The sequence below is a fragment of the Budorcas taxicolor genome, chromosome 23 (assembly GCF_023091745.1).
Source record: "Budorcas taxicolor isolate Tak-1 chromosome 23, Takin1.1, whole genome shotgun sequence".
NCBI lineage: Eukaryota > Metazoa > Chordata > Mammalia > Artiodactyla > Bovidae > Budorcas > Budorcas taxicolor.
The window spans coordinates 22,285,420-22,301,843 of record NC_068932.1 but is presented as its reverse complement, the minus strand read 5'-3'; the positions used below and the strand labels follow the sequence as shown (position 1 = coordinate 22,301,843).

Genomic DNA, 16,424 nt, shown 5'->3' with positions numbered 1-16,424 from the left:
TGTTCAGTTGCTAAGCAGTGACTCCATGGACTCTTGCAACCCCGTGGACTGCAGGCTTTTATCTTAATGGAATGGAAGAAGGAACACTAAACAGGAGACCAGGTTCTAGTCCCTGCTTGGTCACTAACTAGTTGGGGTGGTGGCGGGGGTTGTTTTTGAATCCAAAAATGAGGGAGGAGGATTAAATAACCTCTAAGGTTCTTTCTAGCTCTAAAAATTTAAAATCAACTATGTTGAAGCCTCACAGACTTTGGACTCCCATCACGTCCGGTCAGAGGATAGAAGACCATGTATGTGTGTATAGGACACTGAACAGTTGATAGAATGCTAAGTCAGAGAGATGTTGAAGGAAAAACATGTTATATTATGGGATATTGGGGCATTCCTTCTTGAAGAAGAATCATGGTTCCTGATGTCAGAGGCTCGTGGGAGCCAATTTTAAGGTTACTTTGTTCATTTTAGCTGCCTTTTAAATTCCCTCTAGAGAATGATGACTTCCAGGTAAGAAAACCCTGGCTTTTTCAGAAGGTAGGGGGTCTGACCTGCATTGTCAGGGATAGAATGCATGTTTCCCCGACACAGACTCTCAGAGTATTGCAGTGCTGGACTCTCCTTCTCAACACTGTTTGACTCTGCTGACATCAGTGACAATTGAAACGCAGGCCACCTCTTGGCCTGTGCTAGAATTGCTCTCTTTCTCCCCTCATATTTATAACTTTGTCATCCCTGACTCTGAATCCCAGAGATCAAGGCTAGCTGTAGTCCAGCAGAGGAGCAATAAATCATTGTGCTCACTTCCTTTTCTCCAGGTTTTCTACCCCTTAATTACCACATAACCACTGCTGAGGCTGCATCTTTGTGCTGCATGTGCCTGGGACAAAAGCCTTCTTGATTGGTTATGTACAAAAGCAACTTTGTCTCTAGCTAGCCATTATGTTTTGCAGAATGCCACATGTGTTACCCGTCCTTTTTTCTTGTCTCTTGTGAATTTATAGAGTCATACTGTCAGAAGATTTATCTATTAACAGGGCTTGTCTAAGCTCTGGGGATAGTGAGGGTGGCGTGGGAAGCCCCTACACATTATGAAGAGAGATTTGGGCTGGGTTAGTCTTTTTCTTGGCCTTGCTGCAGCTTGCAGGATCTTAGTTACCCAATCAGAGATTGAACCCGGGCCACGGCAGTGAAAGTGCCAAGTTCTAACCATTGGACTGCCAGGGAATCCCCATGGGTTAGTCATTTTTATGTGGATTTTAGCTAGTCCCCTTCATTCTCTGAGCTCCTGGTAGGAGCTTAGTAGATTGTATGATCCAGAGTGGTCTCCCGTGGAGCTTTTTTGGGTCCAGTCCAATAGATCACTTGTTAACAGACAATATCAAAAAAGCCAGCTGCCTATCATTTGCCTTTCCATTAGGAAACCTCAGAGAACTTGAGTCAGGGTGAAGAGTTCATAAATGCCTGCCTCCTTCAACCCTAGCGAGGCTTTTTTTTTTCCTATTTGAGGGGAAGAGTCAGGCTTTAGAAACAGAATGTAGACAAGCCCTTGTACTTTTCCTTGCCTGCTGTTTCTTTACTGTACCTGTGCTTTTAGAGGGTTGAGAGTGAGGGGTGTTGTATGGCAGGCAGCAAGTGTCTGGGGAGACTTACTCCTACTCAGCATTCCCTGCTGTTTCAAATCTAAGCTCACATCTCTTTTCTAAGAGTAGTAAACCACACAAAGCTCAAACAAGAGAATGGACTTCTCTGCTGACAGAAAAGCAGGTATGGTCTTAGGAAAGGAGCGGTCAAGCCTTTTTTGTGTGTGTATATGTAGAAGTAGGACAGGTTGACAGGGAGAAGACAAAAGGAACATCAAATACTTGTAGCCGCTGAACCCCTCCTTTATATCCCCCATCACACAGGGGAGATAGGTGCAGTGGCAGTGGCTATGGTGGGCACAGAAGCAGGACTGAGTTTATAGCCTTGGGTGAAAGAGTATAAGGCAGTGGTTAAATTATTTTATGCTTAATATTTATTGGCAAAAATGTCTTTAAAGCTGTACTGTTTAACTAGGGACTTAGCGGTCAGTCTCATGATTGAGATTGCTTGGGTTTTGGCACTCTCTCCACTCATTAAAGATTACAAGGCAAAAAGGGGACCTTTTCAGTAAATGTTTTCACAGTTAAGAGAGGACAGAGCACGTTGCACTCTTATTTGAATATTTAGAACAGTTAAGGGCTTTTTTTTTCCTTCATGAGCTTTTTTTATCCAGAACTAAAGCAGTAGGTTCTACACTATGTCTGTTGATCATTTAGATTCGAAAGATGTCCTTCTTAGCAGTAATGTTTGAAACAGATACATAGCTAAAACTTGGTGACTTGAAACACTAGCAGCCTGGGGTAAGAAGGGACGCTCAATAAACTGAGGAAATTTGATGGGGAAATCAGCATATAGGTGTAAATTTGGAACACTGAAATGTCCATTTTATAGTCAAATTTCTGAGCTTAATTGCTAAATAAGAAGTAAAAAGTAAATTTTTTAAAACTTTCTATGGACAGATAAGCAGACATGTGCTTGAGAATGTCAGTGCTTTCTTCAACTACACCTGCTCTGACTGCTTTTAAAAATTTCCTAGTAGCTGTGATATACTCGTTCTAGCCCTATTTGGATTTCTTTAGATCTAGTCTACTTTCATTTAACTTTATTGATTATGCTTTGATTATCTTATCAATGCTTTTTTTTTCTTCTTTTAAAGCCTTGATAAATTTGTTGAAGTTCCTTATGTCAAATGAGACTGTACTTTTGGCAAAGCACAACATTTTTACGTTAGCTCTTATGGTGAGTAGCAAAAAAACACATTTATTTTTCTGAAGCTATACTATAGGGCAAAAATGGGCTGGTTTGAGACAGGAGCTGGTGTTCTAAGGATTAAACTATAGCGGGATACCAGGCCTTTATTTTCCCTTTGGATCAGAATCTCTCTACTAGTGCTTCCACTTTCACCTGTGTCTTTAGAGAACCTGGGGTTCTTTCATGAAATAATGGTAACACACACTGTTATATAATATTCCCACCACACAGATATAAGAGGTGTTCTTTCATGAAATAATGGTAACACACACTGTTATATAATATTCCCACTACACAGATATAAGAGGTGTGAATTAATTTCAAGGGGATTGATAATACGGAATGGTAGAAAATAATTAGAAAGTGATGAGTTTTCAGTAATTATTACTTTATGTCATTTATTGAATGGTAAGTTTTTTAGAAGTTAATTTTTAATAATGATTTTGTTTAAGAACCAACTAATAAAATTGCTGAAAATTTAACTGCTCTTGAAAGATAATAAGAGCTGGCTATATAGCACACTACTGATAATACCCTTCTGAGTCTTCATAGTATGATGTCTATATATGGGCTTTTGCTTCTTTTTTAGATTGTGAACCTATTTAATATGTTTATCACATATGGAGATACATTCCTGCCCACTCCCAGCAGTTATGATGAACTCTACTATGAGATTATCCGCATGCACCAGAGCTTTGACAACCTCTACTCTATGGGTAAGCTGTCTTCTTTTTATTTTTCTCTCCCCATCAGCTGTGATTTTTGGTCTGTGAAAGGAAAAGACTGCAAAAGATTCTCCCCTCGTTGCTTGGTGCCCTTACTTGGCACAGAACTATAGTAGTCTCCTTTTCTCAGGCAATAAGAAAGTATGTGTGGACTTCCTCGCCTTCAGGAACTCAGAATTCATCTCAGTAGAAAGCTGGTTAGCGTCCCTGTAGCCCTTTCTTGATGTTTGTGAAAGAGAGAAAATAGGGAGGCTTGTAGATTTAGTGAATGCCAGTGAGATGGGTGTGAGATTGGGTGGGAGTTGACAGCAGCAAATAGAAGAGCTTGGATCCCAAAGGAACATTGTGTGATTTGAAAAGGTACAAGGTTTTAAGGATTTTTAATGTACCTATGTATTTTTAGCATAACTTAGAAGAGGAAGTGGGCATTAGATAAAAATCTTTTTTGCAAAAACCTTTTGGTGACTGGCTCACCTAAAATTTACTCTGCAGCCACATGAGTATTCCTTATTTCTGTAAGAGGTCATGTATCCCTGTAAGTTTGAGTGTAGAGTCTAATCAAACCTACCTAAGTTTAAAGGTCAAGAAAGATTTCTTTAGCTTTCCTGGAAATAGTAAGCCACTCAATAAAGCTGTCTATTAAAAAGCTCCAGCTTATTAGCTTTATTGGGATGTAATTGATATATAATAAACTGCATTCTTTTTTTTTGGCCATGCTGAGGCATGTGGGATCTTAGTTCCCTGACCAGGGATGGAACCCATACCCCCTGCAGTGGAAGCATGGAGTCTTAACCCAGGGAAGTCCCAAACTGCACTTTTTTAAAGGATACAATTTTTGATAAGTTTTGGCATGTGTATATGTACATGAAGCTGTCATTAAATCAAGATAATGTACATATCCACCCCCCTCCCCAAATTTCCTTGTGTCCCTTTATGTCACTTTTACCACCTCTGTCCCTTATCCCTAGGCAACCCCTGATCTGCTTTCTGTCACTGTTGATTAGTTTACTTTATCCTTATTGTTGGGACTATTTATGAAAAGTTCATCTTCTGCTTGGGACTCCTGTATGTATCATGAGTAAAGTGGAGGGGATTTGGAATACATGGAGAAGAGTAGAAGCAAAGAGTGGAAAGAAGGATTGCCTAGGAGGAAATTTTTTTTTTATTTCCCTGCTCTCTCATTCTCAATGTAATAGCTTTAGGATCAGGTCAGCTCCCCTCAGAATAAGAGGTTCCCATTGTCATATCAAGTCACACGTCTTTTTTTTTTTTTGGGCTAGGAAGTTTTCCATGAGAACCCTCTAGCAAATTTCCCATTTGCAGAATGTTCTCAGTGTACCCTGGTGTGGTACACTGGTGTGTACCCTGGTGTGGTACCCTGGTGTGTACCCTGGTGTGGTACCCTGGTGTGTACCCTGGTGTGGTTTGCATCTACCTGGCTTTTACCAGTGTCCTTGTTTTAAAGAATATAGAATTTTCCAAGGGTGAAGAGCTGCCCCAGAGGCTTTAATACCCATTAATGGATGAATAAAGAGGTCTTTCAGTGAGGAAAGGAAGGAGAGTTGGAGCCAGGGAGGTATTTTACAGATGTGCAACTTACCTGCGCAGTTAAGCCATGTACACAGTCAAATGAGATCAATGTTTACAGCTATAGCAACAAGAGAAGAAAGGATATCTGGGAATGCTCAGATGTACTAAGAAAGTACAAAGAGGAAAGTGAATTTTACTAAATGAAACACAACATATAGTAGGAGGTGGCATGTTTCAGTACTCTCCATTTTGTGTAAAGTATGATGAAACTTCAGGTGGAAAAAAATGTATTTTTTAGTCAGGTTTTTTGAAGTATAATTTACATATATGATATAATTCACCATTTTTAATGTACTGTTCTGAATTTCAGCAAATGTATATAGAAGTATAATTATCACAGAAAATCAAGATTTAGAAGAGTTTTACCATCTCAAAAACTTCCCTCTTCTCTGTACCTCTTGTAAGATCAACTCCTGCACCCACTCCTGTGAGATCAGCTCCTAGCCACTTTCTAGCAACCACTGATCTATTCCTTGTCCCCATGATTTTGCCTTTTCTAAAAAAGTATATAGATGACATCATACCGTTTTTTGAGTCTGGCTTCTTATACATATTAATTAATTTGAAGTTATCCATGTTGATGCAGGTATCAGTAGTTTGTTCCTTTTTATTACGGGGTAATATTCCGTTATGGGAATACGCTAGTTTAACTTACCATTTATCAGTGGAAGGACATTTAGAAAGTTTCCAGTTTTTAGGGATTGTAAATAAAACCTCTGTAAACATTTTTGTACACAGATTTATGTGAACACAAGTTTTCTTTTCACTTGGGACCTTCCTGAGCATATGGAGCATATTTACAAGAGCTGTTTTAATGTCCTTTCCCTCTAACTCCATCATCTCTCTTCATGTCTAGGTCTGTTTTATTGACTAATTTTTCTCCTGTTTATGGGTTATGTTTTTCTGGCTTCTCTGGGTTTTTTAAATTAATTAATTAGGCTGCATTGGGTCTTAGTTGTGGCATGCAGGATCTTCGTTGCATCATGTGGGATCTTTGGTTGCAGCGCATGGACTCTATTGGGATCTGAGTTCTCTGACCTGGGATTGAACCCATGTCCCCTGCACTGCAAGGTGGATTCTTTTTTTTTTGAAAAATTTTTATTGAAACAGTTGATTTACAATGTTGTATCAGTTTCAGGTATAGAGCAAAGTGGGGTGTGTGTGTGTGTGTATGTGTGTGTATGTGTATGTGTATACATATGTGTATTCTGTTTTAGATTCTTTTCCACTATAGGTTATTACAAAATATTGAGTATAGTTCTACAAGGTGTTTTCTTAACCACTGGACCACCAGGGAAGTCCCTTTTCTACTTCTTGAATGCTGGTAATTTTTAAATTGGATTTTGAACATTGTGATGTTTATGTTGTAAAGTTTGGTTTTATTATGTTCCTTTATATAATGTTAGACTTTGTTCTGGAATGCAGTTATGTTGTGTGGAATCAGTTTCATCCTTTTAGGATTTGCTTTTAAGGGTTATTAAATTGGGTTAAGAGCAACTTTTATTATAGGCTAATTTGGCCAGATTACTAATGCAGTACCCATCTGAAGATTCTTCTTGATAATTCATATATTAGTAGGTTTTTCTACTCTTGCTGGTGGAAAGGCAAATTATTTTGCTTGTAGAGCCTTCCATGAGCTCCACAATTTCTTCTCTTTTCCAGTGGTTCTTTACCCCCAGCCTTGAGTAGTTTTCTCTTTCTTATGTGCAGATCAGTGCTCAGCAAAAGATGTAAGAGGACCCCTCTACAAACTTATAGATCACCCTGTTAAACTCCCTCCTCTACAGTACTCTACACCACAAATTCTAGGTGCCTTGGCCTCTCCAGCTGCTAAATCTCTGTGTCTTTTATTTGGCAAGCTTCTGGATTCTGTTTAAGTTCCTCCTCTCTCCCTATAGGTTGGGAACTTTTTCACACAGTAAGCTGGGATAATTCTAGGGCTCACCTTGTTTGTTTTCCATCTTCAAGGATCACAGTTCTGTATACCCGTTGTCCAATGTCTGAAAGCTATTGTTTCTTATATTTCGTTCAGTTTTTTATTGTTTAAGGTAGAAGGGTTAATTATGTCTTTTTACTTCATCATGGCTAGAAGAGGGAGACTCTTGATGAAGAGACACATTTAATATTCTTATGGCAGTTAAGTTACTGCAGTGATATCCTCTGATGAGGAAGGACCTCGACACAAGCTACCCTGAACCATAAATGACACCATATTTTGAACTGTTTTTCCCTTTTAGTAAAAGATAATTACCAGTACTAAAGAAAAAACAAGGTACAAATTTTTTTATTTAATACAATCTCTCCTTTCTGGTATGACCACTAATTTTCATATGGGCTTCCCAGGTGGCGCTAGTGGTAAAGAACCCACCTGTTAATGCAGGAGGTGTAAGGGATGTGGGTTCGATCCCTGGGTTGAGAAAATCCCCTGGAGGAGGGCACGGCAACCTATTCAAATATTCTTGCCTGGAGAATCCCATGGACAGAGAAGCTTGGTGGACTACGGTCCACAGGGGTCGCAAAGAGTCAGACATGACTGAAGCGACTCATCATGCATGCACGTATTAGTCTACTTTATGCATAGTTTTACATAATTGTGATCATGTTATCCTATTTCTTTTTTTAAAAAAACTATTATAGAACATTTTTGGTTTTTTTTTTTTTTTGGTAGTTTTCTTAAGTTTCTCTCTCCCTCCTCTCTTTTTTTGCATAGTACGGGTACTGTTTATTTAACCATTCTTTCCTTTCATGAAAATTATGGTTGTTTCCAGTTTTTGCTATTACTTAAGTCTCTTTTTTAAATGGCTGCATGGTATGCTGTTTTTGTGTATCATACTTTGTACTACCTAAATGATAACCTTAGCTTTGAGGCGTTTGGGCATTTTGAGATAATTTTGTGTTTAAATTTGGGAACTTAGAAAAGAATGTAAAAGCCAATGGGTTGGAAAGCTTGTTTCCCTTGGAAATGCAGTGATGAGGTCATCTGGGTGCCTATTCACTAAGGAACAAATATGACAGGATGTTAACAGAGAAATAATCCATGAACAGAGTTGAATACCTCTCTGAGGTAAGGGGAGTGAAATTCAGCTCAATTCCACAAATACTAGATCCTCACCATCAGAGAATTTATGATTTAATGGAGGGTCTAGTGGAAAACATATATATCTAAACAGTTTTTGCAACTTAGTGGAAAAAAATATGTCTGACCTGCTTGAAACAGTTTTGTTCATTCATGAATAAATTTGTGCATACACTTAATGAAACCCTGAGTTGAGACTGAAAAGCTCTAACTTGAAACTGAGCTCCCCTGCACTACATCTTGTAAATTAGGAAAGCAGCACTCTGATAATGTTTTATTAAGGCTTCCATCTTCTCTTTCATAAAATTGCTTGAATTTATAAAAATGAAATACTGCTGAAATAGATGCAGAGTAGCCAGATGAGTTTTCTTTCCCTATTACATCTATATGCCCTCCCTCTAGTACAGCTGCTGCTACTGCTACTTTTGCTAGAGGAATACTGGGCAGGAGTTGGTAGTGATGGTACCTGTGCAGATTGGTTATACGTTTTTTAATGTTAGGCTCTGATTAACTAACTAAATAACTTTCTCCTCTGAGAAAGTCTTAAGTATATTCTTGCATTTGTTTGGAAGACAGTCTATTTAATAAATAATAGCTAATATTAATACTTATGTAACAATTACTGTGTGCCAGGTACTGATCTAAGGCTATATATATATATATATATATATATATATAGAACTTACTTGATTTTCATGATAATCCTTTCATGTAAGTATTGCTGTTTTTCTCTAGTAAGTGGCCAAGGCTAGACTTGGATACCAACAGTTGGCTTCAGAGTTCACACTCTTAACCACTCAGTGTATCAAGTACAGGCTATAGGACCATTCCCTCCAGGTTTAAATTCTAGCCCCATTACTTACAGTTCTGTGGATAAGCTGGATTGATTAATTGTTTGTCCCCTCTGAGTCTCATATGTGTGCTGTATTGTATATATTCCTTGTCCAGTTTCTGGCACATAGTAGACTCTCTACATGTTTAGTTCATATTCGTTATTCACTCATTAAAAACATATGCTTGGAGTGCCCACTGTATGCTTGTTCTTTCAAGGAATGCTTGTGCTGGTTTGTCTCTTTTCTGAAGGAGTATAGGTACTATAATGTGTGGCCCTGAAGCTCATAGCTGATAGAGAATATATGCATGTGTGTATGCTAAATTGCTTCAGTCATGTCTGACTCTGTGACCCTGTGGGCCATAGCCCGCCTGGCTCCTCTGTTCATGGGATTCTCCAGGCAAGAATATTGGAGTGGGTTCCAGAGTATCTTCCTGACCCAGGGATCAAACCCAAGTCTTTTACGTCTCCTGCATTGGCAGGCGGGTTCTATACAGCTAGCACCACCTGGGAGCTTATATTTCCATCATCCCTTCTGTGAGTAAGGGTGTAAGAGACTCTGGTCAGAGAAGGGAAGAATATTCCAGTTGATTCATGTTGCAGGTTACACAGTTAAGTCAAGGGAGCTAAAGCAGGTTACTCTTTGATTGAAACATGACCATCCTCTGTCTGACAAGATTATTTATCCTATTTGACCCAGTTCAGACCTTTAGGAGAAAGATATACTGTATGTGGAACAGGAAGGGACACTTACTCAGCTGGCCAATTCCACTAAATCAGCCCCAGCTATTAGGGAAATGATTAATGTGGCAATCAGGTTACCTTCACATCACCACCCCAGTGTAGATTTTAACTGAATGCAAAAACTAAGTATGGAAACATTTTAGAGGGGAGTGGAGAGAGGGAAACCCAAGGCAGAGGAGTAGAATATTTTGATAGAAAGTGAAAGAAAGAGGAAAAAATTTGCAGGAAAGATAGTTGAGAATAAGCCCTTACTTTTTTTTTCTCTAGATTAGGATGTCTTAAATAGAAGATTGGCACAGACTGCATTTGGTTTTTCCAACAGTGATATTCTGCATGTGTCTTCGTTCATATTTGTTTAACACCAGTGGTCTGACACATCTTTGTTCTTTCCTTTTTTACAGTCCTGAGGCTTTCTACCAATGCAGGCCAGTGGAAAGAAGCAGCTAGCAAGGTGACTCACGCGTTGGTTAATATCAGGTAAGAAGTGAGGATTTATCTCTTTCGGAGTTCTGTGGTTAATCCTGAGGTTTATTGTACCTTTCTAAGTGAAATGTATTGAACATCACTACTATTTTAAGCCCTTATGTCTGTAGGAGTGGAAGAAATTTTCCTATTTGATCAAGAAAAGCAGGAATGCATGTGACTTTCATTTTGTCATATTCAAATAGCTCACAGAATTTGCTCGTTTATGAATTTTCTTACCAGGAGATAGTTGCAAACCTTTTTCAGGCCTCTTTGTTGCCAAAGTGTTTTCTGTGTATAAGCCATCTGAAAGCACTTGTCTGGAAATTTTTTTCTGCCTTTCTTCATGAGTTGAATGAATGACTCATGGGATCTGGAACTTTTGACGTTTTGCTTTACATGGCTATTTCTATTTGTGGTAAACAGAGCCAAATGGAGCTCATGGGGCTAAGTCATTTTAGGTTCCTTATGAAACAGCATGGCAATTACAGAGTGCTGTATGTATTGGATAAAATTGAGTCAGACATGGAGTTGGTTTAGGGTCTTGAGAAAATAGCACACACTCACAGGAGAAAGCTGTTTGTAAATGGAGAGCATGTGCTTTCAGTGTCTTGAAACCTAAAGCTGACTTGTGTTACATTTCTGGCTCCCTTTGTGCCTATCATTTTTTATTTTCTCAGCAGTTATTATATTGTTCTTGCAAACAATTGAAAAATTAACATTGAGTAGAAGAGGCAAACCCAACAGATGGGGGAACTTGATTTAGCTCCAGATGTAAGTTTTGCCAGACATTCCCAGTAATAGTAATGCACATTTACAACTTGGTATAGATTCTGATTTGTGACAGAGCTGAGATTCAATATTTATTTCTATATCGTTCTTTTCTTGCCACCCCTTTCTTTTAAGGTAAAATGTCCTGTCCCTGCAGTGACTTACTAGTATTTGACAAGTCTGGGAACAAAAGAAAAAGTGTGAGATGTGTGTTTGGGGAGGGCAGGGGTGAGGGAGCAGGCAGGTGAGATGTGCTAACAAGATTGCACTGAGGGTATTGAAGGTTGATCTGCCTTACCTAACCCCCAGAGACATTTTGCAGCAAACATAATTTTGTAAATCTCACAACCTCATGTATATTTGCATCTAGCACATAAGCCAGATACTGTAGTAAATCCTTATGATAAATGTGACTCTCTATAGGAATCAGGAATTACAAACTGCCTTCTCCTAAAGAGCCCTTTGTGACCGAATGACAGTATGACAAATGTGGGTGTTTGAAAGAAACACCAGATTCTGGACTATAGAATGAAATGCATATGGGTATAATTTATGTTGTGTTTATTTATTTATGTATTTACTTAGGGTTTTCAGGCAGTGCCTTTTCATCTGGGGCTTGTTTCCTTGATCACAGTCTTTTATGCTTGCTTTATCTCCTGCATTGTTGCTTTTCCTTTCGGTGGCTTTTGGTTTGGCTGCTGTCCTTATTCTTCCCAGGGGCCATCAAACAGCTGATTTAAACTATTGATCTGTCCTTTTTCTGAATACCCCAGAAAGGACTGGCTTGGGCTTAGAGCAGATACCTATAACCATGACATGGTTCTCTTTGTAAGTCAGGCCTATACCTTCATTTTCATTCCTTAAACTTCCTGATGAACTTGCTGCAGACAGTAATTATATCATCTTCATTGTTGCTAATGAATTAGACTTGGAATATATGTAGAAAATATCAAAGATCCAGTCAGTTTTTTCAAGAGATTACTGGAAAGATGTTTTAAAATATCACACTAACACCAGATCAGGGGAATATATTGGTGATGCTAAGCCTGCAGAAGTTTACTTTTTTCTTTTTTAAAATTTATTTTCATTTAGTAAGTGCTAAACTAAGTACTGTTCTTTCAAAAATTGCTGTCTTTTTCAGTCGTCAAACCCTATAGAGTATACTTTTTAACCAATGAGGAAACTAAATCTTGAAGATATTTGAATTGCAAAATGTCCCACAATTCTTGTGTGTCAAATCTGAGAATTAATCATAGTTCTTCTAATTCCAAATCTAGGGCTCTTTCTTTTATATTTTAATGCCTCCGTCTTTAGTGTTACTGTGGAGGTAAACAGAAAACTCAGTATGATGTATTGAAAGGAGCTTGAGCATGGAAATTTGAGTTAGAGAAACTGAGTTTTTAATTTTTGTCTCTACCACTTAATGTGTGACCTTGAGCAACTTATTTAGCTTCTCTGGACCTTTCCTACTATCTATAAAATGGAGGTCATGAGGATATCAATTGTTTTATAGAGAAGCGGTTATGAGAATTATGTATGTTATAGTACTTAGAAAACTATAAAATACTGGTCATTTCATTTAGCATAATATCTTTACAGTTCATCGCCAATGTAGCACTTGTCAGAATTTCCTTCCTTTTTAGGCTGAGGCTGAGTAATATTCCAAGTATATAGGTGCCACATTTTGTTTATCCATCATCCACTGATGATGTGAATTGCTTCCACCTTTTGGTTGTTGTGTTTTTGGCTATTTGTACATGGGTGTACAAATAGCTCTTCAGTTCCTGCTTTTGCTTCTTTTGCAAATATACTCAGAAGTAGAATTGGTGGATTGCATGGTAAGCCTATGTTTAATGGATAGATGCGAAGAGCTGACTCACTGGAAAAGACCCTGATGCTGGGAAAGATTGAGGGCAGGAGGAGAATGGGGCAGCAGAGGACGAGATGGTTGAATGGCATCATCAACTCAATGGACATGAGTTTGAGCAAACTCTGGGAGTTGATGATGGACAAGGAAGGCTGGCATGCTGCAGTTCATGGGGTCACGAAGAGTTGGAAACGACTGAGCATCTGAACAATAACCATATTTAATGGGGCTTCACAGGTTGGGCTAGTGGTAAAGAATCCGAATGCCAATGCAGGAGACACAAGACATGCTGGTTGAATCCTTGGGTCTGGAAAGTCCCCTAGGGTAGGAAGTGGCAAGCACTATAGTATTCTTGCCTGGAAAATTCCATGGATGGAAGAGCCTGGTGGGCTAGAGTCCATGTGGCACCCAGAGTCAGACATGATTGAGCAACTGAGCACACCTCAGTTCAGTTGCTCAGTCATGTCTGACTCTTTGTGACCCCTTGGACTGCAGCACGCCAGGTTTTCCTGTCCATCAGCTTAACACCTGGAGCTTATTCAAACTCATGTCCATCGAGTCAGTGATGGCATCCAACCATCTCATCCTCTGTCGTCCCCTTCTCCTCCTGCCTTCAGTCTTTCTCAGCATCAGGGTCTTTTCCAGTCAGTCACTTCTTTGCATCAGGTGGACAAAGTATTGGAGCTTCAGCTTCAGCATTAGTCTTTCCAGTGAATATTCAGGACTGATTTCCTTTAGGATTGACTGGTTTGATCTTGTTGCAGTCCAAGGGACTCTTAAGGAGTCTACTCCAACACCACGGTGCAAAAGCATCAATTCTTCAGCACTCAACTTTCTTTATGGTCCATCTTTCATATCCATACATGACTGCTGGAAAAACCATAGCTTTGACTCAACGGACCTGTGTTGGCAAACTAATGTCTCTGCTTTTTAATATACTGTCTAGGTTGATCATAGCTTTTCTTCCAAGGAGCAAGCATCTTTTAATTTCATGGCTGCAGTCACCATCTGGAGTGATTTTGGAGCCCAAGTCTGTCACTGTTTCCACTGTTTCCCCATCTATTTGCCATGAAATGATGGGACTGGATGCCATGATCTCAGTTTTTTAAATGTTAAGTTTTAAGCCAGCTCCTTCTCTCTCCTCTTTAACTTTCATGAAGAGGCTCTTCAGTTATTCTTCACTTTCTGCCATAAGGGCAGTGTCATCTGCGTATCTGAGGTTATTGGTATTGCTCCCGACAATCTTGATTCCAGCTTGTGCTTCATCCAGCCTGGCATTTCACTTGATGTACTCTGCATATAAGTTTAATAAGCTGGGGGATAATATACATCCTTGTCATACTCCTTTCCCAGTTTGGAACCAGTCCATTGTTCCATGTCCAGTTCTGACTGTTTCTTCGTGACATGCATACAGATTTCTCAGGAGGCAGGTAAAGTGAAAGTGAAAGTCATATCCGACTCTTTGCCACCCCATGAACTATACAGTCCAGGATTCAAATTCTCCAGGCCATAATACTGGAGTGGGTAGCCTTTCCCTTCTCCAGGGGATCTTCCCAACCCAGGGATCGAACCCAGGTCTCCCACATTGCAGGTGGATTCTTTACCAGCTGAACCACAAGGGAAGCCCAAAAACACTGGATTGGGTAGCCTGTCCCTTCTCCAGTGGATCTTCCCAACCCAGGAATCGAACCAAGGTCTCCTGCCATGTGGGCAGATTCTGTACCAACTGAGCTATCAGGGAAGTCCTAGGTAAAGTGGACTGATATTCCCATCTCTTTAAGAATTTTTCAGTTTGTTGTGATCCACACAGTCCAAGGCTTTGGCATAGTCAATAAAGCAGAAGTAGATGTTTTTCTGGAACTCTCTTGCTTTTCTTATGATCCAACGGATGTTGGCAGTTTGATCTCTGGTTCCTCTGCCTTTTCTAAATCCAGCTTGAACATCTCAAAGTTCTCAGTTCACGTACTGTTGAAGCCTCACTTAGAGAATTTTCAGCCTTACTTTGCTAGCATGTGAGATGAGTGCAGTTGTGCAGTAGTTTGAACATTCTTTGGCATTGCCTTTCTTTGGGATTGGAATGAAAACTGACCTTTTCCAGTCCTGTGGCCACTGCTGAATTTTCCAAATTTGCTAGCATATTGAGTGTAGTACTTTCACAGCATCATCTTTCAGGATTTGAAATAGCTCAACTGGAATTGCATCACCTCCATTAGCCTTATTTGTAGTGATGCTCCCTAAGGCCCATTTGACTTCACACTCCAGGATGTCTGGTTCTAGGTGAGTGATCACACCATGGTGGTTATCTGGGTCATGAAGATCTTTTTTGTATAATTCTTCTGTGTATCCTTGCCACCTCTTCATAATATCTTCTGCTTCTGTTATGTCCATACCCTTTCTGTCCTTTATTGTGCCCATCTTTGCATGAAATTTTCCCTTGGTAGCTCTAATTTTCTTGAAGAGATCTCTATCTCTTTCTTATCTCTCCTTGCTATTCTTTGGAACTCTGCATTCAAATGGGTATATCTTTCCTTTTCTCCTTTGCCTTTAGCTTCTCTTCTTTTCTCAGCTATTTGTAAGGCCTTGTCAGATAACCATTTTGCCTTTTTTTTTTTTTTGAGGATGTTCTTTATCTTGGGGATGGTCTTGCAGGTCATCATAGAACCGTTCAACCTCTTCAGCGCTACTGGTTGGGGCATAGACTTCGATTACTGTGATACTGAATGGTTTGCCTTGGAAACAAACAGAGATCATTCTGTCATTTTTGAGAGTGCACCTAAGTATTGCATTTCAGACTCTTTCGTTGACTATGATGGCTACTCCATTTCTTCTAAGAGATTCTTGCCCACAGTAGTAGATATAATGGTCATCTGAATTTAATTCGCCCATTCCAGTCCATTTTAGTTCACTGATGTCTAAAATGTTGATGTTCACTCTTGCCATGTCCTGTTTGACCACTTCCAATGTACCTTGATTCATGGACCTAACATTCCAGGTTCCTATGCAATATGTTTTTTTACAACGTTGTACTTTACTTCCATCATCAGTCACATTCACAACTGGGCACTGTTTTGCTTTGGCCCAGCCTTTTCATTCTTTCTGGAGTTATTTCTCCACTCTTCTTCAGTAGTATATTGGACACCTGCCGACCTGAGGAGTTCATCTTTTAGTATCATACCTTTTTGCCTTTTCATACTGTTTATGGGGTTCTCAAGGCAAGAATATTGAAGTGGTTTGCCATTCCCTTCTCTAGTAAACCATGTTTTGTCAGAACTTTCCACTATGACCTGTCCTTGGGTGGCCTGACCCAGCATGGTTCATAGTTTCATTGAGGTAAACAAGGCTGTGGTCCATGTGGTCAGTTTGGTTAGTTTTCTGTGATTGTGGTTTTCATTCTGTTGGCCTTCTGATGGATAAGGATAAGAGGCTTATGGAAGCATCCAGATGAGAACGACTGACTGTTGGGGAAACTGGGTCTTGTTCTGATGGGCGGGACCATGCTTTGTAAATCTTTCATCCAATTTTCTGTTGATT

The 16,424-nt window shown here is 39.5% G+C and overlaps 1 protein-coding gene across 1 annotated transcript in view; it reads left to right on the top strand.

Moving 5' to 3' along the window:
- The window catches only part of ARMH3 (armadillo like helical domain containing 3), a 165,576-nt gene that overhangs the window by 67,140 nt on the left and 82,012 nt on the right, over positions 1-16,424 (top strand). The window contains exons 22-24 of the mRNA XM_052660671.1: positions 2,732-2,814; positions 3,416-3,542; positions 10,195-10,270. Of these exons, the coding sequence (XP_052516631.1) occupies positions 2,732-2,814; positions 3,416-3,542; positions 10,195-10,270 (286 nt within the window). The remainder of the gene's footprint in view (positions 1-2,731; positions 2,815-3,415; positions 3,543-10,194; positions 10,271-16,424) is intronic.